This window comes from Bombus affinis, chromosome 11 (genome assembly GCF_024516045.1).
Source record: "Bombus affinis isolate iyBomAffi1 chromosome 11, iyBomAffi1.2, whole genome shotgun sequence".
In the NCBI taxonomy this organism is placed as follows: domain Eukaryota; kingdom Metazoa; phylum Arthropoda; class Insecta; order Hymenoptera; family Apidae; genus Bombus; species Bombus affinis.
In genome coordinates, this window is record NC_066354.1 from 4,063,048 (window position 1) to 4,083,260 (window position 20,213).

Sequence of the window (20,213 nt, forward strand, 5' to 3'; positions counted from 1 at the left end):
CCCATTGATAGCACGAGTAGCGTCGGCCCTGGCACGAGCATCGCGAACGTGGCGCAGCGAACGTCGCTATTGGTAGCCTGGGAATAGCTAGTGACGTCATACTTGTTCGTTGAGCCTCGGCGTGTAAAGAAAGAGCGTGTCCAGGCAGATCGTTGAGCTAAGGATTGAACGTGCGCGAACCTCGAGGTATTCCCCCACGGTATGAGTCATCGCGCGCAGTTTCACACAGTTTCGGGCAAAGGAACCTGCGATCCGTGTGTGCTGCTTTCGAGTTCTCCGTAACCGAGGATCTTGAGTATCCCTACAGACGATCAAGAGAATAGATCTTTTCATAATAGAGGTTATAAAATCGCCGCGAATCTAGTCGTCGACTTTTCCTTTCGCACTGAGGGAATACGACCAAGTAAAACTCGTTGCGCATCGACGAGGTAAATATGAAGCTCGACGTGTCGGACGTGCTTTACGACAGCTCGAGCGTGTCCAGCGACAGCGGGACGTCACAAAGCTCCCGCGTCAGCCATGATTTTCTTGCCAGCATCGCGAATTCGACCATACTACCTAGCAACGTAAGTACCGGTTGAATACTCTCCTTTCTACATAGCTAGAAAATGTTAAAAGAAGTAGATTTCTCCGCGTAAATATGGCAACTTATGCAATCCTTAAGGTGTACGCTTATGTGTACGCGCGCTCGTACTTACGTGTGTCTGATAAACAGCGTTGACGTGATTGGTCGAACGACGAATTTCTTTGAAATAAGTTCTATAGTTGAATAGTAACAACATAGCGAATAAAAGTGTAGCAAACGCATTATGTAACATAGTGACTTCCTCGAATGATTAAGCGTTATTCAAAATAATTTAGCTGATTGTTGGCGATAGACCCGTAACCTATGGAGGAAACGGCCTTGCTAACTTTTCTGAAAAACACGTTCGCGTGTCCTGTCGAAACCTGACGATCTTGGAAAAAAATTATCGCATGTAGGTATTTTGAGTATTGTAAACACGATGAATTCGCCGATTTCGCGGAAGAAATTGATTCGTTGGAAATCCAAGCATAAGCGGAATACTTCTGTATTATCTGTGTACCACTTTCGATTTCCAAGTTTGACTGTTTCCTTGATAGAACAGATTCGATTGAAAATTAAAGATAAGGAAGCAAACTCATATGGTATCTTCAGCTGATAAAAATTCTCGATTAATTAGGAACGTACTTTACAATCTCTGAACGGTGCTATGGCCGTTCCGTCACACGAAGATGGTACACTTGGTACACACACCGAGATCTAAATTTATAAATCGCGTGGCGTCATCGCTATATAAACTGTTCAACGTAAAAACATGATTTTCAATTTTCGTAATTTCCGTTCGCTAGTTTGCAATAGCGATAAGAATCGTCTCGTAAATAGAACACAAATGATATTCGTACACGACAATAATAGCAATTTTTATGTCCATTCAGCAAGATGTGCATATTCAGATAAACAGCTTTCGTTCTTCTCCCAGCTGGCTAGGTACCCATTTAAGGCACACGCTACGTGTGTAAGTATCGCCAATAAACTTCCGAGTTACTATAGAATTAGCCAATGAAATGTTGTCTTATATATTGTCGTCCATTCACTGATCTCTACAAATGAATGGCTGCTATTGCAATACGGGAGCGTAACTGAATTGTTTGTCTTAACAAAATCATAGTCTTTTTTCTTTTCTATTGATATGTAGTTATTTTAAAGAAGTCACAATTATAGAATAAAGTAATTTTCACACTATTTCAGTACAAAAATTACAAATATCATCATAATATTACATATCACCATAACAAAGCAGTATTAATTCTTTTATAAAAAAAAAATTGTGTTTTTAGCTAAACATAAAATTAAATAGATCGGCTAATTCTTATTCTACGCCGAGTAAAACAGGTTCCAGCATGAAACAGTACGAATACATTGACGTAGAATACTTTTATAGGCACAAACGATTACGTTAATTTCCATTTTCTTTCCCTTGCGTCACTCTTGGCAATAGAGGCGCGTATAAAAATTACGCGCGTTTTCCACGTTACATAAAACATTCATGTAAACAAGAAAAGGTATAATGCGGAAAAATATATGTAATAAGGCAAGGTGGCGATACGATATAATCCTTAAATAAAAAGATCGTAGTATATTTCATGCCCCTGACTTTCGTCGAGGGTTGGACGCGCGCCCTCGTCCAGTTCCCCGTTTCACCCTACGTACAAATTCTGTGGCAGACGATGGTATTGATCTAGCATTTCCACTGGCATGGCTTCTGTTGTCCCCAACAGCTGTTTTATAAAGAAACCCGTACACGCTCGGGTTGTGATAGCGCGCGGTCATTTAAAAACACGCGCTACTGCATCGACATGTACAAACACGTGAACGCCGATCCCAAACACATATAAAAGAACAACTATAGATCGTAGTGTATATTGCGCAGCATTAATATTATGAACAGATAGCCGACCGAGCTGCCAGCTGTTGTCACCTAATTATCTCTGTCGCCATTAGCGATAGGGTTCAGACGGTGAAATCGACCGATAAAATGCAAATAGTCATTCCGGAGAGACATTTGCGAGCTCTACCGAGGAAACTTTGCGCCGCAACGTATGAAATATAATTCCGTTTACTGAGTTCGGGGAAAAAGGCTTCCTTGCGTTGTTCCGTAAAGGGTCGACATACATGGCGGCCATGTTGAAATATTAGATAGGAGAAAAAAATCTGCACAATTTATAGGGTATTGTGATTAAGACGAGAGAAACTCGTGTTTTAATCAGGGCTCGTAGGATTTATCTTTTATTCCTTGCTGTTAGGTATTGTTCGAGATCAAAGAAGGTCAGATTTGTCAGGCTAGCCCATGGGCGGCGACTATTTTTCGGGCAGTAGACTTAGGGAGAAAGTAAGTATGTACATATCTGTCAATGGCCTAGATAAGTTCAGCTAGTAGAACACTATGACCGTATCACTATCTGTATACGTAATATTTTTCTACATATTAGACTTTTAATTTTAAATATTTACTTCATAATGGAAGATTTTTCAATTTTCTTTGAAGAGCTATTTATCGACAGATAAAGTCGCGACATGACAACCGTCAATTAAAATTTCCTTCAAAAGAAGCCATAAAACGGTGAAATACAGCTTCGTCCAAAGGATTATCTGCTACGAACGCATCCAAGTATTCTTAGAACTCAAAGCTTTCGATTAGTCGGTGGAACGTGATGCGCGGGAATCGGTAAGCATTTGATCGGCAGCAAAGTCACGGAGGCATAATCTTGTTTCCTGGTGTTTCCCCCGTCCATTGTATCTCCTTTTATTCCCGATAAAGAATGCTCGGCGTTCGTGTTTTATCCGTGGCTAGAGTAAAAGCATGCGGATCCTTTGACACGTATATAAGGAGAAGAAGAAGACGAAGAATCGACTGATTCATGGCGGTGTTTCTGATTGCCTATTCCTCTTTGTTCCCTTAAATATTCAAAATACCGTCGTTGTCTTGTGTTTTGAGCACAACGAGTTTTCCCCATACAAAGGCCGATCAAGGCTTCCGCCTTTCCCTCGTATGATTTTCGGCGACTATTGTTATGCCACGCGCGCAGCTTGCGCCGATCTTTTGGTTTACCCACAAACATTCGATTAACCCCGCTGCTTCGGCCGCGTGCTCATTAAAATGTCTCTTTGTTCGCCGGGAGAACAAAGCCGCGATCCATTCGCGACGTCGATCTTCGGTTTTCTACTCCTTTGTGTCGTCGATGGTAAACGTTGCCGTAAGCGAGGTCATCGATTCTTACTACGTGATTGACACGATTCATCAAGAATTGTCTTTAGTCTGTTAACCGGGTTGTGTCCTAATCAGAAGCTGTGTAATTAAAAAATTAAAAATTAATAAAAATATATAGATTCCAGTTAAATAGGTTTAATGTGATGTGAAGACCACATAAGAAAATGATCTTTACAAGGGATAATTCAACATTAAAGAATTTCCACCTAAGATAAATAAAGCTAATTCCATTAAAATAACATTCATCTAGAATTAGTTAGATTAGTCCTATTGTAGTAGGTGATTTACAATGTCTTCATAAAAATTGTTTTCCTCGATGAAATGAGAACCTAGAAACAATTAAAAGACTACTTTAACGTTATAAGCAACTTATATGTCTATGAATCATACTTTGTTGACACACTGCGCCTTTTGCCTGGAAAACTTTTTACCGAAGCAGGGTCATAAATCTGTTAGGATTTGTATTTACCGCCGATAAGCTTTAAGGAACTGATAAAGGTTTTACGTCCTAAGTTGACCAAAGGGTTACTTTCGCCTTGTTAAACTGTCGCACATGGGACTACTTCTTAAAGGTACAATACATGATTGTAAATCACAATGTTTGCTTCTTGGAGCTTATTTGAAGCATACCTATTAGAACGACAATACCAATAGCATTCTTATTTAAACACGGAATTTGAAGAAAGGTTATGAATCACGTGAAGTCTGGTAACTATTTATTCTTATTTTAAAACTGACCAATAAATATTTTAGAAATAACATTTCTCAAGTTGTGATTCATATAAGATAACATAAAAGAAAAGAGTTTAAGTTTACTAGATAAATTTTCAAAAAGAAAAAAGATACAGTAATAATAAAATTTTATGGGCGTGTAACTCTATCGCAGAATGTTTTTGCGGTAATTTTTATAGCCTTTTCCCCATAATTAGGGAATTGCCATAAATTCCCATTATGCATCTTGCACACGGTAGCTCTGGCCACGTGTACTACTTTCTTCTCTTTTTAATTCGTGTACAACGTACGTTGAACGTTGAGCGGAACGACGGAGTTTGAGCCGAGTTCGTTGTACGTGTGTTTGTGACGAATATACGTATATCGAAATAAGAACAAAGAACCGTGCATGCACGAGGGAATTCCCGGTACCGAAATAGTAAGAAACGAAGCAGCACGTGTGACAAACGATCTCGCATAAGTGACGACCGCTCAACGTCGCGATAAGTTTACCAATTTTTGTTATTCTGCGATCCTCGAATCTGGAACTATAATAAAACCATGTATTTGGGATACGAAATTGGTATATTACGTCGTAATATGTTAAACGTGTAAAAACAAGGAGAAATAGCAACTGCGAAAAATCGAACCTTGAGCTTGTTGTACTTACAATATAGCTACGGAGCAAATCCCCCTGAGTAATTCCTTGACATATTTCCACCGCTGTCATACATTGTGTCGAGCTGTTACACTTCGCATATTCTTCGCAATGTCATTTCTGAAAGTGAGAAAACTACGGTAATTATCGTTTTTAACTATTTATGCGCGTATCTTATTTACTAATGTATCAACTTGTTACCTTGTTATGTCTGATTCGTAGTGCAGATTATGGTTCATCTTTGTAATGGTAATATATACATGTTACTCAGGTATTCCTATAAAAAGCATGTTATATAGGGAAACAGATGCACGCACACGATATATTTATATGTATTTCTGACATATAATTAAGGATCAAAAAATAAATATATTACATTAAAATACCACTACTTTCAAACATTTCAATATTTTAAATCCATCATACAATTAAATGCAGTTCAATGCGCATGCGCGGGCCGCTCGAAATATCGTAATGCAGCAACATGTTAAGACATTTTGAAATACTACTTTAAGCTGTCTTAATACATGCGATAAACATAAAGCAGGGTATGTAATGTAAGAATGTAAGCCATTAAGTGAGACAAAAATCTTTCTGTTCGCCTATTCGTTTCTCGAAATTATGCAAGTTAACGAGCTCACGTAATTACCTGGAAAAGGGGTTCTAGTTCTCAGTGGTGCGTTCCCTGATTCCGTGGAAATCGTCGCGATAGGAAGCCTCAGTGTAGACGAACACGTTGATTGGTCGTGCGCTATCGTGCGAATCAGCAATCAAGATGGCGATGACGTCACGTGGTGGTTGCTCGACGTTGATTGGTGGGGGGTCGAGCGGCTCTCTTTCTATATAGTTTCCAAGTTACATTGGCGGGCTCAGTTGAGATACGTAAGCAACACGCGCCACTAGGTTTTAGTACATAGCAAATTCAGTAATGCGTGATTGAACTTATACGTGACAGTGACGAGAAGACAACCAGCGAGCATTCGTACGTGTCATTCTTTAACAAACGTTTAGTGATACCTTGAACAGAACGTGATATCGGTGAACAGAAAGAAGGTGACCATTAGTTAGTGTTCTTGCCTCACGTTGAACGCGTACTTCTTGTAGAGGTGTTACTTCTTTAGAGTCGGAACCGGCGACTCTTCCTTTTTTTTCCGTTGTGAAGTTTTGAAAGCGAAACGCGCTCACAGATGACGCAACGTGTACCGAGCGCAGGCTTTGACGATACCATTATCGAAGATCACAATTACACCATGTTTTCCATGTATCCGCCGAATTCTAACCTACCTGACCCGTGGCAATCCAACAAATTAGATGCATTTGCAGTAAGTAAATTACAGTAAGAGAAATTATTTTATATTAAGAATTAATTTTTTTATAGATGTTCTGTTATATGTATAAATGATTAAATCGTTGGTTTGATAGAAGAGTGATACATTTCAAAGGTTGCTATCTATGTACCAGGATAGAAGTGTCACAATTGCTAACAATAAGAATAATATCATAATTCGAAATTCCGTCTTAATCTCTTTTTTGCGCTATTCGATATATATACAGTGACTGCAACAAGTATTTATTATAGCATTTGTATTGCATTTAGCCTGATGGTCTCATAATTCGACTTGATTTTACGTTATTACAGCATTTACTTGCTAATATCATTTTCTATTTCAACCTTCCTAATTTAAACCAATTACTAAAAAAAACTGCTTTTCTCGTTTGTTTTAAATCTCTAGTAAAGTTCTAGCAAATATTATTGTTATAATTAGAAACGTTTCATATAAATAGAACGTGGGAAACAGTTGAATATGTTTTATGGTAGTACAAGCATCGATTGTGTGTACGTTTGGTCAAATGTCACGGTCAAAGGTCAATCGATTTTGTCGAACTAGAGTTATCCCTGAACTTAGTTGCCATTCACAGTAGTAATTTTACCTTCGTTATTGTCAAAAGAAATTTATTGTCGTTATTTGTTTAATATATTCAGTGTTATATTGTGAATTTTCTTTTTAGAAAGAATTCTCTCTTGTTTACTATTGTAGGAAGCAAAATCTAAACATTGAAGGTAGGAACGAAATGGTAATTAAAAATTAAGTACGGTAGTGGACAGCGTTGTACGATGTTAGTGCAAAATTAATCCGATAAGTGTGAGCCTATTGACAGTGACGTTTTGCTCAAAATTTCTAAGAAGCGTCGTTATTTCCTGAAACCCTTGATCGTCTCACCTGTCGAATTTTTAGGTTACTAAGAAACTTTCGCTTCTCAAAATACACGTAGCTACAATTTTTGTTTTTCAAAACAAAATTATTTATCGGTTACTCGAAAATATATCTCTTTTATTCTCAAAATATATGTGTAATATTTGTTTTATTTTTGCTTAAATTTTTTATTTTATTTTTCAAAGTAGTAAAGTAAAAAATTAATTATTCAACTATATATTTAGCAATGAAAATATTTTTTCTTTCGCAACTTAGTCAATAATCTTTAGATTTTGAGGGATTTTGATTTCTAATAAAATGTTATTAATATGTATCGTTTATTAAAAAGATGGTATTTAGGGAAAATTTCATTTAAGTCTAATAATTATTAGTGAAATTAGAAAAAATAAATTCCAAACTTTGGTATAGGTCGTGTATTTACCATAATGAGATTCTCATTTAGATAATAGACGAAGGCCATGAAAGCGTTTATTACGAGCAATTATTTGAAGTGTATTTCAAGTACTTTTGAGTAATGAGTAATTATATATTGTCGTTAGAATCCTTTATCTGTTCCTAAGAACCCTGCCTAGACTATTAGCCAAAAATAACTTTAAGGAAACGTTCGACATACCTTTATTTATACCACAATAAGCTTAGTTTCGAAAAACAGATTAGCTTTTATTGCGAGGTTATTTTATTTATTGTGAAGCAATATTTCGAACGATCTTCGTTAGACAATACATTATTCTTATTGCATCAAATAAATTATCAAGGAAACACCCATTAGGATAATTATCTTATTCATTCAAATACTTCCGCAATAATTTAGAAATTCGCACAGAATACCATTGTATCGCGTATACAATTCTGACTCTTTCTCTCAAACCTGTTACATCTATTCGATTGTGTCATTGAACCTAAGTGGATTGTCTTGGAAGAAAAGCCTCATCCCCACCGATAAAATTTTAGCATTTTTTGTGCACATAATACCGAAGGAAAACAGTTAAATCTGACAGGAAGCGCGGAGTTAACGCTCGTTAACCCACCAATTAGAGGGTTTAGTTAAACGAAGGCAGGGTTAAGTTTAGCGAGAGCAATATAAACGGGTCATAAGGCAAGAGGTGTCATCCTGTCTCTTAGCCTCGCAACTAAGACGTTTGTTCTCAGCGTTGTAGTTCTTCGTCACATACACACGATACGTTATCTAGTCATTATCACAGAGAAAGCTATAGTATCGAGTACTATGAAAAGATAACTCTTATCTCTTCACGATTATTATTTCTTTTTTTGTAATTTCTTTCGGATAAAATTTGGATTTCCTTACCGATAAGAAAATGCTTGAATGTACTTTGTAGAAGTCGTTTGGTTTAAATAAATTTTAATTCGTCGTACAGTAGCTTCAGTCTAAACATTCTTAACAAATAGCCTCCACTACTAGTAGGAATATTGGCGAATGGCAGATGATGGTTATTCGTAAACAAAATCATTCAAGGTACGTCTGGAACATCGTGTGCTCTGTATTTCAGCGGCAAAGGTAGATTTTCTGTTTCGCACAACCTGTAATGTATCTGATTGGTAATAAAACGAAGTTTTAACATTAGGAATTGAAACTCGGTTAATGTTAAATAAGAGCTACTTAATGTAACATGAAACGGAACAAGGGGAAAGGAAAAGTGGATTAAACGACTATATTCTTACAGCGTTCTCCATTTTTTTCTCGTTCATCGGCTGTTACGGAGAAGGAGAAAAAGAACGTCTGATGATCGTCGAGGCGTTCATTAAGAGACGAAACAACGCCCATACAGGAATTTGCATGAAAATGCGCAAAAAGCGGAAGTTGTCGGTTTTTATTTTCGGACGGCTTACCTCAGTTCCGCGACACGTATACGCGGAGATGAGTCATCGGGGTCTCGCGTAGTTTAACCAGCGATTTATGAATGAAAATCCGCGCACGTGTCGCGTGCCTGGCTCCCAGTGCCGCGACACGCGAGATCGCCCTCCATTATTATTCGCGACGCCTCGTAAACATGTCGATTATGCTGCATCGCTCCCGCAAGACATCATCCGGTACCAGGAAAAACGTTTAGAGACGCGATTTCTCGTAAATACGTGATACGGCTACGTTTCTGTCGCGGCGATTCTAACCATATTTTCCGTTCCTTTCCTTCATCTTTTTCTGTTTCGTTGTTCAACCTCTTGGCGCTACCGAGAATTATTATTCAACTGCGCTCTACAATGATACCAGGCAGATCAAATCCGGTATCGTTCGGTTTTAACGTCAATGCAGTTAAGAGGTGTAATCTAGTTGAAATTGAGTTCACTCAAAATAACTTGTACGGGTGATGTAGTATGAACAAGTGGTTAATTGTTTTCTAAGCACTCGAGTCATTTATTTAGAATCTCTTTATTTCAATTTCGATTTTTATTTCTATAATATGCTGTAGTCCGATAGTCTCCTTGATACGAATCTGATCAGTAAGTGCGGATGTTTCTAGACTTATAGAAAATTTAAAGGCGTACAAATTTGTAGAACGTACATGTTATAAAACAAATATGTAAAATATCCGAGGTGAAGCGGTTAGTGAGAAACATGAAACTCCACTTAGACTGCATTGCTCTAAATATATTTGCAATCATTATGTTACGAACGTACGCAAACATACGCGGTCTATTGAGTCGGAAAAGAAGAGAGATTCGTAACAAATCCACTGTATTATTACAAAACGATCGACAGATTATTTTCCTCGCTCAAATTAACAGATAAAAGAAATCGCGTGGAAGAAATGTCTGCATTGCGAAACCGCGTTTAATGCGCCGAGCAAAAACGTGGTTTCGCAACAGAGATCCAGCGTATTGTAGAAGCAAATTGCTCGAACCTGCCTTAGAAACTCGAACTTCGTAGGCTTCGTATGATTTCCACGATACTGTGATCGTAGATTTTTATTATCTTTTTTCCCCCTTTTTCTTTTCCTTTTTTTATTACTTTTTTGTTCACGTGGATAGCGAGACGGTAATCCGGTGTAGTCGACCTCGAAAGGAGGTCGATTCCACGGAAAGATATCTTGCGTATGAGTGACGTCAATACGTTAACACTTTCCCCTTGAGAATGCCTCGAATGGATGGGGGATCTCTTCGATTTCAACGTCTCCACCTTCGACGTCCATCTACCTGTCCCGGGTTTTTCCCCTCGATTGCGAAATCTTCGATAGATTAGAGGCGATTTCGATGTTTCTTACGTTGTATCTGTTTTCTTTTTTACATCGCACGCCAACGGTTTTCTTTTTCCTCTGACGCAGGATGATTAATGAGTGGGAGCATTAGCTGACTAAAGTGCAGATGTTTCGGGTGATCAACGTCGATTTTTAGAATCTCATAATTGCAATGGAATTTTCTATTTTGAGGGAATCTTTCTGCGAAGAATTTTTGTAGTAATTTTTTTGGTAACTAGGAGAAGCTTCGTTTGGAATTTCTATTGGCAATTGTTCGTCAAAGATATGTTGTGGTAATAGAAATAGGTTGATACACGATTTTCAAAAATTTACTTCGCTGTATTTTAATTTACTTCCATGTCGTTTCATGTTGTATTTTAATATACGGAGCGTATCGGTGCAACTTCTGGGCGATTCGTATCTCATTCGTGAACGTTTATGAAGGGAGAAGCTTCACGTTTAATAATACCGTTACATTATCTTATTTTCCCATTCCAAACATCGTGACAAACTCCACCTTAGTCACTCTGATTTAATATTCCCCGAGTTTCAAATCTTATTCAGTTTGTCTTTCGAGGAACTGGCACCGTATCGTCCTATCGCCGAAAAGATTCAAAGATTTACGTTCATAGTCCATTGTTTCCACATCAAGACCCGTCTGTTCTGTAAAATATTTAACATACCCATCGGAGTCGTTTTTGTCGCGCGAGGAACGCATAGGCTCACAAAAGATATTATAATGGAACTCTTCTAGAAATCTTTTATGAACGTACGTATCATGTGTGTTATACAAAACATTTTGAAATTTCATTGGTGCTATTACTATCGTGATTGCATTGATAAAGTTTATAACCAATCCGGTAATGCAAGATATTTATCGATAGTATTTGAACAGCCGACTATCCGTTATGTTAATGAGCCTCGACATTTAATTTCACCAAAGAATGCTATTCATACTCTATATTAATTTTTTACTAAATACGTATATGTAAGTTTGCAATAAATACATATTTGTAATTTCTACATACAGTTTCGGATTGGTTTCAAATTTAAAATTTGAAAGTCTGGAGGTAGGAAGAATACTCATAATGTGAAATAATACATAAAATATCCAACGTATGGTGCTTTTTATAACAATATAGTAATATATAATTTAGTTATAAAATATAACTATAAATAATGATTGAATATAATTTATATATAATTCAGTAGGTATATCAATTTTCTATCAAACTTCTATTTCTATAAATACATTCTGGATAATATGAATTTGTACAAATCTTCTCAGTTTAATGACAGTCGTGTCTCGTTGCAGTGGTAATGAAATTTCATAATGTTTCGTATAACACATACAATATGGTTACAAAAGATTCCTATGCTAAGTGTTCAAATACTTTCGTGAGCCAGTATAGATGCGTATTACGTGAAAAAGAACGTGCGTAGATACATATCACGTGCACCCATCTGTCGTGTGACCCTTCTTGAAATTGATTTGCTGGCATAAAAGAAGAAACGAAGTCTTTTTATTCACAGCTGCATTCTTCGTGATGCTCGGGTAAACGAAGGAATCAGGGCGGCTTCTAAGCTTCGTACACTGGTTATAATTCAAAAAGACTTCGTCTTCTTCCCATCTGATGGTATGATAAAGTGGTCTACCTATTCACAGGGTGATGCTCGCCCCTATAAAAGGCGCTGTCTCGTTTAAAAGGTCATGGAACCCAACGAGCCCTTTTGGGTCTCTGCTGATACGTGGGACGAGAGTGTATCCAATTTCGTGAAACTATTATGACCGTGACGGTCCGAAGTCTTGCTGGACGTCGACAAAAAGGACGTGGGTGCCTTTAAATGCGGTACTATACCGAGTAGTTCATTATGGGCTAATGTGTTTTGAAGTTAAACATTAACCCATTGCGGTCTGAATGGGGTGAGCTTAGTTGTTTGGGTGAATGCTTGTTTTGTTAGATAAAACGAAAGTTTAATTTTTTTATTGTTAGTTAGTTGTTTATATAAGAAGGTTTTTTTAATAGATCGTCGTTTATTTAATTATAGAGCGAACTGGAACTTTCCTATTAAATGAAATGTTCAAACAATTTATAAATTGCACGAATTCCGATCAACCATACGAAACTTGAATCTTAAATTATAAATTCATAGAATTTGCAAATTATTCAAACCCATCACAGAACTCACCGTACAAAATTTTTAATTCAAAATCCAAATAAAATTCCCATAGTCAGCATGACTCAGCGAAATTACGAAATGAAAAGAGCTACATTTCTATATCGAAGAATCTGCCAAACGGACCAAACCGCAGCGGAACCCATTAAAACTAATTAGTTCGTTCTTTGTTCGCGTGGAAAAACGCGGTGTCGCGTGAGAAGGTCGTTGAAACAGTATGAACCGAGGAAAGTGGAACGGTTTAAAAGGATGAAAGATATGGATGGGAAAAGATGTGCGTGTGGAGGTCCACACGTAGCCCGGCATTATGCGCGCGATTATGTAGGTATTCTCATTGGAGAACGCCGAAGTGCAACCAGTCGGAAATGCCTGAACCATTGCGTCACTGGTCAGGAATTCACGGACCGTTCTGCCCTCGGAGCGTTTTCTTTTACGCCCGTGTTCCTTTTTTCCCCCCTTACGATCGCGTTGCCGACCTCCTCGTACTCTCCGTCCTTCGTCCTTAACGTCCTCACGACGTGCGCGCGCGTAACATTATCCCGCTGACCGTTCTTTGGCTTTGTGTACGTGTAAGCGGCAGGCGAATTAGCGCGGTAAAAGGGTAGCCATTTTGTGTAAGTAGTTGAGGAAGGTGGTGAAGGAGGAGTAAAGATGAAGTTGCTTAATCTTCTTCTTTTTTCCTTTCTTTTATCTCTAGGGAGAGAAAAATTGCAACTCCCGAGGGATAATGATAGGTATAGTAGGTATGGTTTTATCTTTAATTAGTTCTTTTACTTTGACTTTCTGCAATTGTAAAAGTAAAATTGTAAAACTTCTGTAATTATAAAAGTTGCTTATATCGTTTTAATCGAAGCATCAATTCAGAAGGTATCTACATTGGATACTTTTCTTGTTTTCTTAATTTGCGTATACCTTCGAATATTAAACATTTTTTTATTTATTTAATTTGAGCATAATCTCAGAAAAAAATATATATATCTGTAATTTTTTTAATTCGAGTATGGTTCGAAAGGATAGATTGAACGTTATCGCGCAAATTAAAGTTTTGATCTAATAATGCAGTTCTTACTATTTGAACATTGAATTAATAAAGGCTCGAGTGCGGTGCATTACAGGCGAGCAACCTTGCAATTATCGAACTACTCCTCGCGTGATCACGAGCCACTTTTCTACTAAATCATTCAAAATGTTGTACTTGGATTTAACAACTATACCAGCCATTGTAATAAGAACGTTGAAGAGCCTTGTCTCGTCGCTGAATCAGCGATTCTTGGGAAATTTGAATCTAGATGATAAACATTAGAAAATTCCGTGAAAGTCAAGCAGAAATGTGAGCGAATTTCATATTTCGCTAAAATTTTTAATGTAATTGCAAGTTTTGCGTAGAAGCAGCAATTATGTATCGATGAATTCAAGTTAACGGATCATTCTTGGCGAAAAGTAGGCGATTAAACATCCTTGAGGATGAATCGTCAGTTTCGCAAGAATCGTTGTTCTGCGTGACGGGAGATCGATTACCAGATAAAGACGACATTAACGTTTACAAATTGAGAGTGGGGCTTAATCCTTTTAGATGTGTTTATCTCGTGACAAATCGTTCCATATTGTACTGTTAAAGAAGAAAAAAGAATTAATATTTAATTAAAGAAATTTATAAAAGGTTAACAATAAATAATTTTGTATGAAAACGATAAAATGGTACGACAATAACAAATCTTTTTTTTCTTCGGAAGAATTTTAACTTCTCGAGTACTGCCTTTATAATATTATTCATTTATATTCATTTATATTAAATGATAGTATAAAGTTTCACTTGTACAGTATTACATAGCTGTTTAAAATTTTGTATATGTAATGTTCAGTTATAAGTACAAAACTACGAGTTAGAATTTTGAGGTTATCTTCCATAGTATACATATCTTTTGAAAGGATACGGCTCACTTCCGGAGGTACAATTTTGGTAATCATGAAAAGATAAAAGTATCTTTCCCCAAAAATTATATTTCGATATAGTTTCACAAAGTAATTTTACAAAATAATACGCAGTATGGCTAAAAAAAATTGAATATCTATATACAAGAGTTCCGTGTCGACGCATTTCTCTATAATTTAACGAACTCTCTTAAGAAGTTAAAGATCTATCGTTTTGGTTTTTTCACAATGTAACCCTTCTTATCATCCAGTTTCATAATTGAAATACAGAAAGACGAAACACACCAAAGGAACGTTCTACAGCAACTTTATTAACGATCAGCTATAAAACTGACCTATATGAAGCACATCCGTAAAAGCGATTCTCATTACCGCGATAAAACTAGTACGATATCATGTGAACGCGAGCACGAATAAGGACAGGGCTGTGACGTGCAGAGAATTTCCAAAATTACTCCGGGAAAGCCCGTTCTCCGTCGTGTCGTTCACCTCTGAACGTAAAGCACGCTCTTGAGGGACCACCATCGCATCGCTTCTTACTTCTCATTCTTCGGCTTTGTCCGGAGTGCGGTGCTAAAAACAGTCAGTCAGAGCACTTTGTTCTTATCTACGTCGTTTTATCGACTACTGACAGACCAGTCCAAGTACTTTGTACCGTATAACGAATGTGATACATGGTGTTTGTCAAGGGCATGCGGAAGGAACGTCGCGTGGATTCTTCGTGTTCTGGATACAGTAAAACGTTGATTATTCAGGCTTTTGATTTGCCAGGTTCTCTTAATAATAGGAATGTTCTGTTCGCTATATTCGAACTTCTAGTTAACTCGTGTTGCATCCATTGGGTCATTTGCGATCGGATACAGTTGTTTCGTAAGAATATAATTCTAATATAATTGTAGCCATAGAATCTAGAAAATACAATTCTATAAATCTGTAATATAATTTTAACGAAGTATTTATAGAAAATATGATTCTATACATTTCTAATGTAATCCTAACTGAAGCACCTAGCAAACGTAATTCTATAAATCTCTATAATATCTCCCCGTTATAACGAAAGAACCTAAGAAATATAATTCTAAGTCCCTTCGTGTGTTCTCGCATAATGAATTGTTTCAAACGTAGATTTAAGCGTGTTTGTTTGAGAAACGATTGTAAAGGGTGCGCGTTACTCGTGGAAAAGGCGGCGTGCGACCAACAACGAAGCACTGTTCTCAATGGTAATCGTTAATCGAGACTCAGGAAAGGCCAGACTTCAATTAAGAGCCCTAGATGCTGTCTGAAGAGAGGCTGGCTACGTTGGGCCGGACATAAATGAGATGTGAAAGAAGAGTATACAGCTTTATGACTCGGCTTCTGTATTTTACATTTTTCTACGTATGTACCTATCTGTAAACGCTTGATGAAAAGTTAGTAAATTTTATGGATCATTGGGGTATTAATTAAGTCGAGTACATTAGATCATTACATCGTTGTACCTTAAACGTCGAGTTTAGAACAGGAAATTATTCGAATTTTATCGCCTTCGTACTGTGGAATACAGAAAAGATAGAACAATTAGATTTAACTTATTTCTTGTCAAAAATTATAGTCTACACAATGTTTGTTATGTAATAAATACTTCAATTTCATTAAACTTTACAAAGTTGTAGTGATTTGGGTATGTTAAATTTGGGTGTGTGATAAATGGGTCTATGGAAGAAATAGCGACGAAACAGGATATTATATAAATTCTTGAAATTCTTTCATAATTATCAAATATCATACGTTAGTATCAAATATTAAACTAGAGCAACGCTGACGACGTGAGTTAATATATTTTAATTATATGCTTTTAATATGTAATTTTAATTATGTTTTTAATTAAATTACATATAATTTTAGTTATATTCCATTTCATAATATATTAACATTTTGGTCGCTATCGACACAGTTTTTTTTATGAAAGCACCACTGATTCCCTAGAGGAAGATTTACCACAGGAACGGTTTACCATACGGAAGCCATCCACAGGCTTCCACCAACAAGATAACCGACTTAAGAAACCGATCTTGGAAATGAATAATCCTCTCTTTCTCATGTAGGACACGAAGTTAAACACAATTCTAGTATATTTAGTATACTCTAGTGAAGTTTAGTGAAAACGTTTACTTGCACAACTATATAGATACGAGGAAGAAAAATGATATTTCTGTTTCGGTAAAACTTCTCGGAACGCGATCGCGTCACGTGTCTTTCGAGCGGGACTTTCAAGGCGATGGAAAGTATCGACGAAAAATAACGGTCCCAGGAGCGATAAAAATCGAGCCGGCGATGTTCTATATTCATGGAATAATTCGTAGAAGTCGCGTTTTGAACCGGAAGAGGTCCTCGAGTATGACGCAACGACACGTGCTCGATTTCGATTTTCCTGGTACGATGATTCTGCGACTTGTGCTATCGAATCCTCGTGACTCATACGCAGTCGGCGCCTATTTAGTAATCAGATGTCTGCGGACGCTGTTAATACATGCGCGTATGTACTTGATGCATTTATGTAAATCCCGTGGATCGTTCGCGTAGTCTATCGATGTCGATCGATCGAGTCTTTTCCTAGCATGATGAAAGGGGCCACGTGACTTGAAAGCGATAGCCATTCGCGTTCCTTTTATGCCGTTCGGAAAAATCCCGAGATTTCCGCTTTCGATAACGACGAGCGTTGTTGATATGTCTCTTGCGATATGGTTAATATATTTCGATGTTTAATACACCTAAAACGTTTTAGTCCTGTCGCATAAATATTACACAATATATTATTTCATATATTTATTTCTTATCTATTGGTCCCAATTTTATTCGATTTATGATAATTATATACATAGATATACGTATATATTTTAATATTACAAAAGAGAAACCTGTGTTACGCAAGATACGATTCCGACAATCGAACTCTAGCTATCGCGCTGAAACTTTACTCTCGTGAGGTACTCGGAAATGCCAAGTATTCCTGAACGGCTACACTTCCCCGAAATTCCCCCTCAAAAAAAACCTTGGAACACGATGGCTTAGCATGATTGAAAGATTTCTGCGATTTCTCCCCGTGTTTGAGAGAGAACCATCTCTCGATCGCGTTTCGGTGGCCGGAATGAAGTCATCTCTTATCCCGGCTAATGCAACCTCTTCCCTCGTGTGGCTGTAGTCTCTTTTTCTGTGTTTTTATCCATGAGGATTCTCTCATCTCTCCTTCGGGTGTTTCACGTGCACTTGTGTTGCTGGCGTATCCTCTCGAGAAAAGAGTCGAGCGTATCCGAAGATAGCCGAAGCTGCGAGGCCGAGCCCGACGGGGCGACCATGTGGTGATAGCGCGATGACAGAAGCAGTAGAAGCACTGTCAGTGTCATTACGACTGCCGTTGCGCGCGGTTGTTCAGCGAGGTTTCGTACGTCTCTCTTTTTCCTCGTTATCTTTTTTTTTTCTCTCGACGATTTCAATGAACGCTGGCATTCCCTTGATCTCGTAACGATTTTTCGAATTCAAGAGTTTAGATCGAAATCGATTTCACAAAATAATCGACGTTATTCTGTCTATAAACGAGAAATTGTTTCTGTACATCGACTGTGTTATTTTAGTACGCATAGTCGATATAGATTTCGTGAACAGGCACGAGGTCGCGAGGAGCCGAGGATTCGAGGTGAGTTCACGCTTTTAAAAATTCATTGCCATTTTTGGTGCGTTTACCAGTGGTCAACTTTTTAAGCGTGTCCTGTAAGCGTGACAGCCGTAACGTTACGTTATTGTTGATGCACGTAAGGAACGATTATGAATTCCGCGATAAGAGCTCGAGGCTAAATGACAAAAAGCGAAAGAAAAAGAATCGCGGACCCGATCGTCGATTCGAAGTATTTATGGACATCGAACAAAGGATGGTAGCTGGATATTTTCTTTTCTAATAGCATCGTTATCTTGTTTCCTGGCTGATAGCCGGTGCCTATGCTTTTTGTTTTCTTTCGCTCGATGCACTTTAGACTCGTCACAGTTGGCTTCGTGCACGTGCCTCTTCCCACGTACATATAAGTAAGCTTTCACGAATCGACTAGTAGTCGGGACTCGAACTCGAAACCTTGACGTCCCGAGTCGATAATGTTCCCGGAAATACCGTACGTGTTTCCCTTTCGTAATTACCGAATAACGCGTAAACGTCGTTTTAACGGTCTCACGCGATTTTATTTTCGCTATTTTACTATAGATAGCGTATCTTGATATTGTATGGAATCGTACCCATATAATAATTAACCGAGATTTCATAACACGGTAAACTATGTATATATATTGTAATAAATTCTATGTTCTATTCTCTATACGATTGTATTCTATCAGTAAAATAATTTGCAACATAAATTACTAAAAAGTACTAATATATTATATTATTTTATATGCGATACATTATATGTCAACTAACTATATTACAAGTATTAACATTTCAAGATCTTATCGATAATATACAAATACCAAGATAAATGCGCGAGTCATTTGAAAATTTGTATAGAGTCTGTTATATCGTTTTATAAATATTTATGCGATCGAGTAACACTACAAAAATACCTATCCCATTTCCCTATCTTTTCGATAGGAACCAACGAGTGTCTACAGTCTACAGCATAGAAAATGAACTTGTTCGTTATGTAACTTACATGGTATAGCACACAACGGTAAAAAAGCGTAACAAACGGGGAAAGTTGTGAGCGCGCAGTCGATCGCCGCGTGTTATCGTGTTTACATTCTTTGTTCTTTGTCCAGAGCTGACGGTGCATCGATGTTTGCGCCGGATCGCGCTTTTTAGCGTCCGCTTCCTCTAACGTTCCTATATGTGTCGGATTGTCGGGGGAGAGATATATTCCTCACTGCAAACGGTCCGATTTTTCACGAGCTTTCCATTAGCCTCGGTTAAATTTAAACGCCTCGACCACTCGTTCTCTTCGTCACGGAAAATTTCTATCTAATTTTTAATCTGTTAACTAGGAAAGACGTAACTGGTATTGATAATCTCCTGGGTATAATATTATGTTTATGTAAGGATTTTTAACGGTCTATTTTTGTTAATAATGTATCATATCATACATTTACAGGCATTAAAATCGACCCAATTGCAATTGATTTGTCTTCGCGTACTTCTAATTTCGTGATTATAGAAACTTCTGATTAAAGAGCGACTCGGTTAATAGATCAAGTTGATATCTATAATTGCGTTATTCTTGCGCTACTAATTGGATATGTAGCATGTAGTTCGAGTTCGTAGCACTGATTAGGCCACGTACGTATTTATGTAGCCGTATACAACAAGATGATGCTCTTTTGAGATTTTTACTGCCTAAATTTTATTTATTTGTTAATGTGTATGTGTATGTATATATATGTATAAAGGCTCGTGTATTATAATTTTTATAATGAAAATAGAAACACGATAAATGGATTGTTCTAGTTAATTCATGGGAATTACGTTCCAATAGAGGAAAACTTACATTTGTAAGTTATATTTTGCATATTCGTACGTAGA

The 20,213-nt window shown here is 37.3% G+C and overlaps 1 protein-coding gene and 2 long non-coding RNA genes across 4 annotated transcripts in view; 2 read left to right on the plus strand and 1 right to left on the minus strand.

Moving 5' to 3' along the window:
• The first annotated feature begins 86 nt into the window (after positions 1 to 86).
• Positions 87 to 20,213, plus strand: part of LOC126921623 (transcription factor kayak) — a 35,006-nt gene continuing 14,879 nt past the window's right edge. The window contains exon 1 of one of the 2 annotated variants that reach the window (XM_050733340.1): positions 87 to 566. In XM_050733340.1, the coding sequence (XP_050589297.1) occupies positions 435 to 566 (132 nt within the window). In that variant the 5' untranslated portion in view covers positions 87 to 434. Of the gene's footprint in view, positions 567 to 6,048; positions 6,483 to 20,213 lie in introns of those variants that run through there. The other variant, XM_050733339.1, reaches the window with a different exon arrangement.
• On the plus strand, positions 573 to 3,117 carry LOC126921646 (uncharacterized). The gene is made up of 2 exons (XR_007712491.1): positions 573 to 2,750; positions 2,827 to 3,117. It is a non-coding gene; the product is annotated as an uncharacterized LOC126921646 (long non-coding RNA).
• LOC126921638 (uncharacterized) lies at positions 4,479 to 5,952 on the minus strand. The gene is made up of 4 exons (XR_007712480.1): positions 5,810 to 5,952; positions 5,362 to 5,437; positions 5,173 to 5,280; positions 4,479 to 5,050 (listed from the first exon to the last, which is right to left on the minus strand). It is a non-coding gene; the product is annotated as an uncharacterized LOC126921638 (long non-coding RNA).